This window comes from Hypomesus transpacificus, chromosome 16, assembly GCF_021917145.1.
Source record: "Hypomesus transpacificus isolate Combined female chromosome 16, fHypTra1, whole genome shotgun sequence".
In the NCBI taxonomy this organism is placed as follows: domain Eukaryota; kingdom Metazoa; phylum Chordata; class Actinopteri; order Osmeriformes; family Osmeridae; genus Hypomesus; species Hypomesus transpacificus.
The window spans coordinates 5,058,919-5,067,333 of record NC_061075.1 but is presented as its reverse complement, the minus strand read 5'-3'; the positions used below and the strand labels follow the sequence as shown (position 1 = coordinate 5,067,333).

The following is an 8,415-nucleotide window of genomic DNA, read 5'->3' as shown; positions in this document are numbered from 1 at the left end:
TATGCGTGTATGTGTCTGTGTTTGACGACATCCAAGCAGCTGCAGAACTTTACAATAACACACAAATGAGAGGGAGGAGAGGACCGATAGAGATTGTCTGATCAATTCAGTACACACATATTAGAGGAGTGGGGCAACAAGACAGTAAAGCTCAAAGACATCATAGGGGTTAAAGCAAAAGATTTAGCCGAAAGGGCTTTTTTTCTTCTGTACAAAACACACTGCTTTGAATGAATACTGAGTTAAATAACCACTTACACTTACAAAAGCCATAATGTTTCTGTAAAAAATCTGGTTTTGTCACAGACAAATTCGAAGCTTATGCCAACGGGATACTTAAAATGTTCTGTACATATGCAAATGTGGACATGTGAGGGGGGAAAATGCTTTGTTTTGATAAACATGCCACAGAGGTGAGACTCTTCATCAAACACAACGTGATGACTCACAGCCAGAAGGATGACGGTACTTGACAGATTTTTTGTGAGGCCCTATCCAAGTAGTACTTGGACGTTTGGTAAAACTGTGATAAGACAACAACTATAGAATTTTACGCAAGGATAGTGCGGAATGACAAACATCTGAATGGTTGAAAGAAAAAAAAAGATTTGTTTGTTCATTTGGACACATTACAATTAACCACAGCTCAATAGACAGATGCAGTCTTTGGTATACCGTGGAACAGACCGGACTGAAATATAAGCTTGGGACATCTGAAATTCAATAATAAAAAGTGATACAACAAGAAAATCAGCCACACCCATTCACTTAAATAAAATACGTCTCTTCAGTTTACAGTTTGGATTCTTGGAGTCATTTAACAGAATCCAAAACAAATCAGATAATTTCTGTGTTCATTGTCTTGTTCCAGAGCTGCATTTTAAAAACTATTATTAAAAAAAATAACACGCTACGGTAAACAAATTGCCGTTGACGCCTTATGTACGCCGCACAACTAGAAAACTAAAGATGCAATAAATTATCTTCATTATTAAGTGTAACCAGTGACATACATCAAAAAAGGTAGAAGACCATAAAAAAGAAAAACAGTTCTACAAAAAAACAAAAAGTTGGAAACTGAAAAAACGGAACCCTTACACAATCTGCAAAAATTAATGAATGCCATCCAAAAAATAAAACAGATAGAAATTCTACTGAGATTCCTTTCTGATTTTAGTGTCTCACGACATAATTAAGTACTGGTCAAATAAAGAAATAAACACTGTACACACCAAATAAAACAAACCAGAGGAATCCCTTTTTTTTTTCTTTTTGTTTTTTAAGGAAATCATTGCTTTGCAATTTGCTTCATCACAGTTCTCTCCCACATGACAACATTAATGTAAACACATCTTGAATTATTCTTTTTTAAATTTTTACAACATTAATACTTTATATATATATTTGTACATATTTTTCATTCACATCTGCACGGTTAGCTAGCATGGAAATGAAGTAAGGCAAGACTCACATAACTGTGACATCACAAAATTGTATAATACTGATAGTTAAGGTTTTGTTACTTTTTTTGTTCTGCAGCAGGCTTTGGTCTGTTTGGAGGAAGGCAGCATAGCTCCTCCTTGTCACCAGATTCATGCTTTAGTTCCAGTTATTCATGAGAAAGATATTTTTTTAAGGGAAATATGGTACAAATACACTGATGTTTTATAACAAGATATATTCATAACTTATGTGTTCAAAACAGATTTGATAGAGACAAACAGAAAATCGGTTTTTGAATGGGCTTAACAATAGGAATCAGAGGGAGAAGATTTTTTTTGTCTGTGTTCACTTCTTTTGTTTTCAAAGTTTACAGTTATTTTGCCGAGTTTCTTCTTGAGTGAGGGTTTTGGATCTGACGATCTGTTTTTTTACATTGCCACCATTTACCTGTCTGCAATGAGTGGTAGGGCAGCCATTTTGGTAATGTGTGTCCCAGGCAACCGACTATCTTGTACCAAATGTGACGGCCGTGGCTATCTTCAAAGAGCAAATGCCTTCAGACAAAGTCACTGTCCATGCTTCAAGTCCTCACCATGGGCTGTGAGCAAGAATGCCCTCTTCCATGTATGTAAGCTACCAACAGTGTGACAGGTGCATCATACTCATGGTTTGTAGCTTGACCTGCAGTTCAAGTCTGACAATACTTGTATTTGTGCTGTAAAACCTTGCCCATAAACAAAAAAGTGTTTTCCAAGTGTTTTTTTCACCCTCAAGACCCGAGAAAGGCCAGAGAAACTTGCAGAGTAAAGGGATTGACGTGTTTGTAAGGATGTATTCATGTGTCCTGTCTGTGTGAATGTACTGTAATGTTTTTTATTATGTGCTTTCACCTGCTTGAGCGTTTTTCTTCCAAGTCTACAATTACAGTAGGGAGTAGAGACGCCGGCGTTAGCACTGATGGAGTCTAGGGCCCCCGGTGATTGGACCAGGTGCATCATGGGTATTGTAGTTTTTTCTAGGCCCTCTTGGCATGGAGCATCTCAATGAGCAGGTTGTTGCACGGTACGTCTCCGTTGAGGTGTTTGTAGTAGAGGTACTCCTCGGCCTGAAGGCTGATGGCGCGTATCTCCGGTAGCCGTAGGAGTAGCTGGCCAAACTTGTCCGTCTGCTGGGGGTAGTTGCACATGACGTAGTCCAGCAGGGCTGCATTGACCTGCTCCTGGACGCTCTCCACCAGGTGGAAGTTCTCCAGGTTCTTCACATCTACAAAGGGGAAGGGGAAGGAAACAGGAAGTTGGGGGAGAAACAGGAAATCAAGAAAAACACAAAGAAATTCTGTTAGATATAAGATAAGGTTTATTATATGTAACATTAATGTGAAAAAAATCCTTTCCTCTGAGCTACTAAGTGATGAGAGAGGATAAGGCGGCAGGTGATGAAATCTTAAAAGGATTTTTATTCACAACACTGAATGATGCAATTTCCCCTTGTATTTTTTCACCAGATCCTCCCAGGAGAACAGAATGGAGTGAGAATCGAAATAAGCCCTTTCCTCAGAGATTACCTCCCCCGGAGTATATGAATTATGTAGGCCAGAATTAAAGCCATGGCAAAGGCCAGATACTTGACTTGACTTGCTTTGCGATAATATACTGTTCCTTTAACAAGAATTTCTATGTTCTATGTCTGTAAAATCTTTAATTTAAAGAGATGATAGATATAGATAAAAAATTGCTGTTTCTTAAATGTACTGAATTGAAAGCACTTTCTAACAGCTTTTCTTGCTTTTCTTACTATATTTCTCTGAAGTTTTACTCTGTTGGAACAAAGAGTGACAATTTGGGGCACAAGAATATATAAAAAATAAAATAATAATTAATCTGTTCAACCCCACTTTGAGTTGTTTCTGAAAGGGCTAATTGATATCGTCAGGGTCCCTGTATCCAGCTGGAAACCCTGGACCATCCACACACACACACACACACACATACAGAACTTAGGCATGTCCAGCACACACAAATGCACCAGCTGGCACACACATCCCAGAAAAAAGGCTGCCTCTTCCGTTGCCACTGCTAGCACACACACATTCACTCATCCTGACCATACTGCTATTGCTTTACCTCTCTGTCCTTCCTTCCTTCCCTCCCTCCCTCTCTTGTTTCAGTTTAGTTTTTTTTCTCTCTCTCTCTCTCTCTCTCTCTCTCTCTCTCTCTCTCTCTCTCTCTCTCTCTCTCTCTCTCTCTCTCTCTCTCTCTCTCTCTCTCTCTCTCTATCTCCCTGACTTGGAGCATCAGGGAGGAAGAAAGGTGGGAGGGAGATACAACGGCAACAAATGAGGTCTGAAGAATGAGAAACCAGTCCTTCAAGGCACCTCCACTTACAGAATGATGCACTTTCTCCTTAATTTGTAGATTGCATGTTTGGCCTTTATGTGTGTATGTGTGTGTGTTCACCCTGACCCCTTTATGACACATAGAGGCTAACTAAGGCCATGAGGGGGACAGGAAGGGGAGGGGGGTATAACAAAAGACCCTCCAAACAAATATGACATATGCTTTTTCCTGCTGTCACTCACTTTGCTGACCTGCTCTTATCCTTGCAGACCTCAACAAGGAGGACTGGGGCTTACTGTAACATGGTGTATGAGCTATTGGTGCTTCTCTCTGCAAATAGTCAGACGCATTCAGCACAATGAACAGTAACATACAGTACAAAGTTATTCATATCTCTTTGCCCTTTTTGGAGTATACCATGTTGTTTTGTGTTATATTGTGTAGGATTCATTGTATAATTATATTATATACTACATCCCAGGGCCTTCCCTGTTCTCAATCTGGCCCACTAAAATCTTGTAAAATAAAAAAGTTTTGAAAATTGTCTTCCTTTTGCCCTTGAAATTGTAGCTTTGTTGTCAAAACATTCTTACATGAACAGTTCAATGTCATTTTCACTGCTTATTTCCATTTAAGAAATATGAGAAAACGTGACAGGGCTAGCCCAGATCACAGACAAAACATGCCTGATGTTGCCATGGTATCACAAAATGTTGTCTGGGGTTGTGTGTACAGTATATGCGTGTGTGTGTGTGAGGGGAAGGGTGAGTGTCTGCGAGGTAGTTAGAGAGGGGGGAGGGGGGGGATCTCCAAACTACAGAAATTTCCAAGCCAATGCCTCTCTAGCTAATGAGGGGAAAATATGTAATTTTAATTGCTAATTATTATGAGGGCCGCCTTCTGTAAAAAAAATATTCTTTTTAGGGACTGTTCATACAACAGTGATGATCGATGACAACAACTTGTTCCCTTTTCTGAGTAGCGAACCAAGCCAACAAACAAACAGGATTACTGGGCCAGAATTTGTCCCATTTTGGATTGTGGTTCGGAAAGTGGCTTGAGAAGACTACACTCATGAGCTACAGAAGAGGGAGGGAGGGAGGGAGGAAAGGAGGGATGGAATCATTATTTTGATCAACGCTGCTCAAACGGAGTCAGGTTTTAACGCTTAGTCTGGTAAGCACTCTCTCTCTCTCTCTCTCTCTCTCTCTCTCTCTCTCTCTCTCTCTCTCTCTCTCTCCCTTCTCTCCATCTCTCTGTCTAGTCACTGTGGGACTAATTATCAACTTTTTTCACATAAAATAGGCTCAGTGCATTGCCGCATCGCGTCGAGAGCTCAAATGGAGACCCTGAGGTCCCGTGGAATACATTGTTTCGTTTGACGAGCAATCACGCCAAACCCACGACCCTACACGCACGCCCGCACACACATACACACACACACACAGGCCCTCAATACTCCTCAGCGCCTTTTAATTAGACCAAATCTGCATGGCGTTACATCCAAAACATTCATATCAGATCTGTGCACACGTGTTTGTGTGCCGGTGCATTCTCACTTGTCACATAACTGCACACAAATACTGTTAACAAACTTGAATTAGTCTGTGTTGTCGATGCTCTTTAAATGGAATTCATGCAACAATGGAGACACAAACCTAGAATGTTACACCCCTCCCCCCAGGGAACACCTGAACTCTAAAGACAGAGCAGGCAAGATGGCAATACAGAGAAACATGGCGCAAAGATAATAAATTAACTGAGGTCTTGAGGTCTGAGATGATGAACTGAGGTCTCAAGTTTAAACAGAAGAAAGATTTTTTTCGGGTCAAACTTCACAGAATGTCCCTGAAAAATCAAGGAAGAGAAAAAAACAACAACAATCACTATAAAGTGTCTGTATGTTAAAATAAAACGTGAGCTTTAAACCGGGGTCAACTTCCAAATGTGCAGACTTATGCCTCTGTCCATTGCTATCTCCTGGCTTGAATTCCCGTTTTTTTTTTTACGATCACCGCGGTGACAACAAAGAGAGAGAGTTTGGGACTTGGCGTCTATGTCAAACATTCCCTTTGCAGAGCACTGTAATCATTTTTATCATCTCTCAGTCTTGTAAATGACAATTTTCTTTATCATTAACTTATTACCTGAACCCTAACCTCCTTCCAATCTGGGGAACATGGTGTCGGAGAGAGAGAAAGAAAGAGAGAGAGAGAGAAAGAGAGAGAACTCGTTGACCCTTGCCTAGATGTGTGTGTGCCTCTGTGTTGTGTCTGTGTTTGTGTATGCGTGTGGGTGCCTGTGTCAATACACACATGTGCGGATGAGGGTTTATGGAGAATCTTGAATGAAGCAAGAAAAAGGGCAATGGCCACCAGGTCAGCTTTCTAAGTTTAATCATAACTAGACTGCTGAGTCACTGACTGGGCAATAGTATGGTACATGTTTTTGTACTTGTTCAGCGGTGCAACGCGTGTACTGGTTAAGGCAACAAACTAGTGAATGAATTGACACAGACACACAGATCCCAAACAATAAATCTCGAAAGGCTTTCCACGTGAGTAAGGCTGTCTCCTGGACACTTTCCTTCTGAGCACTACGAAACAGTCTGCTCCTTATCTTTCCACCCAAAAAGCACCCAAATTGCTCCCCCAAACCAATTTCCCACTTGGAGGTTTTTCACCTCAGAGATTCCACACCTGAGTGGCAACGTGGAAAAATTGGAGCTGTGTACCTCTTTAAGATTTCATGGGAATCTTTAAGGCTATCCAATGGCTAGCACTAGCTACAGTATCATAACAGCTCCGGCCTAGTGCGAACAGTGCATTCGTAAGTATGAGAGAGTTTATGGGCCGTCACACAGGGCCATTATCAAACTCAGCTGGATTTTGATCTCCATAAAGATTCAGGGCTTGATATACACTGGCTGCCCCACATTCACACGCCTTGGCGAACATGTTATCAGCAACTTTCCGGAGTGACAGCACCTGGCTATCTGGGACAAAACCTATTTCCAGGGAGCTAAGCATAGAGTAACGGTTGCTTTGATGTTGCTTTAATAAGTAATTTGTAGGGCCTACATGAGCACTATATTTAAGGACCTCCATGAGTACGCTTTGTGATTGATAAGACTTTACTTATAAATGAGTGGTGAAGAACCTATGTAGACCTCATGAAAGGTTAATGACGTTTCATTAAACCTTAAAAGGTATACTGCGTTTTGCGGTAGTCCAACGCTAAAAGTACAGTCTGACAGAGACCAACAGAGACCAATTCCGGCCTGCACTCAGGCCAAACTGACGGTGTATTAACAATGCACAATTAGCAGTTCACGCTAGTTCCTGGTTCTCAAAACAAGCCTTCTCATTGGTCGATGATGAGCCTATGGGGACAGGGTTTTGTCAGCGAGTCAGAATAAGGCATGAAGGCTCAATTTTCTCTCCCCTCGTCAACCTTCTATACCACTGGGGCCAACGCTGCCTAGCTATGAAAGAGAATTAAACAGGAATGGTCCAGTTGGGGATATATTAAGTCAAATCTGAGCCGCCGTCGCTATTGTTGTTATACTAAGCAGGTAGCTTGCCAAGTCCATTCTGTCGCCCAAGGACGGGTCGACTGGCTCGCCGGGCGCGGTGAAGATGCTAGGAGGACGAGAAAAGCGCCTTAGGTATGATGAAATAAACAAGAGTGGTGCTCCGAGCCAGAAGGCTAACCTCTCTTCTCGCTAATGCTCGCTGCAAGGCACTAGAGCTTTGTCCTGAGGAGAGAGGGAAATATATTTACATCCATTCATTCTGGATGTGGCCCCAGTGCCCATGTTTTTAAGAATTGTGAGAAGCAGCGGTGAAGAGGTTTGTATCAACACAAATAATCACCGGCAAATCCCCACCTTCTTACAATTCAGCCAATCTTGTGATGTCAATATGGCACTCTCTATCCATAGAGTGAATTGTACTGGTACCAAGAACGCAGAATAAGGTTTTTCTACCGGGTACTTTGGTCGGTCCCCTATTTCTATAGTCATTTCATTGTATTTCATCCCATAATAAAGGGACGGGAGCAGGATTCACTCAAAACTTCTCTCCCTTAGCATTGCATAGCACTATACTGTATTTTGTTAAGAGAGGGAGAGAGAGAGAGGGAGAAAGGTGTACTTGCATAAGCAATGGCCCTCTCTGCCACATCCATCTGAGTCCAATCCCTACCCCAACCCCCCACCATCCCCCGTCCGCCCCCCTCTTTAGCCCTCCCCGAGGCTGAGCCAAATTCCTTTCAATGTGTCGACCTCTGCAGGGTCAGGCCGCACTCCCGGGCCTATGCTCTCTCACCTCTCTAATGCTCTTAACCCCTCTTCTGCCAACAGGGCTCCTGGCAACATAAGTAGCCGCCTAGCCAGCGCTAATGAAGCTAGCTAGCGCCACAGTAACCTGGCTAACTCGGCCGCGAACCACCGAATGACACCGAAAAAGAATCGACAAGAGTAGGCACACAAACAATATGCTCTGCAGCGTTTCGCTTCACCCTTCTACTTAACTCTGCCCAGCACCCGCCCTCCAATCTTCATTCTACACCCCCAGTCCCACCTCTGAGGATGGAAGGGGAACGGTTGTGGTGTGTGTTCGTCGTCTATTCTATA

At 42.3% G+C, this 8,415-nt stretch overlaps 1 protein-coding gene across 1 annotated transcript in view; it reads right to left on the bottom strand.

Moving 5' to 3' along the window:
- Positions 1-2,199: 2,199 nt before the first annotated feature.
- Positions 2,200-8,415, bottom strand: part of nr5a2 (nuclear receptor subfamily 5, group A, member 2) — a 42,496-nt gene continuing 36,280 nt past the window's right edge. The window contains exon 7 of the mRNA XM_047037125.1: positions 2,200-2,706. Within this exon, the coding sequence (XP_046893081.1) occupies positions 2,459-2,706 (248 nt within the window). The 3' untranslated portion in view covers positions 2,200-2,458. The remainder of the gene's footprint in view (positions 2,707-8,415) is intronic.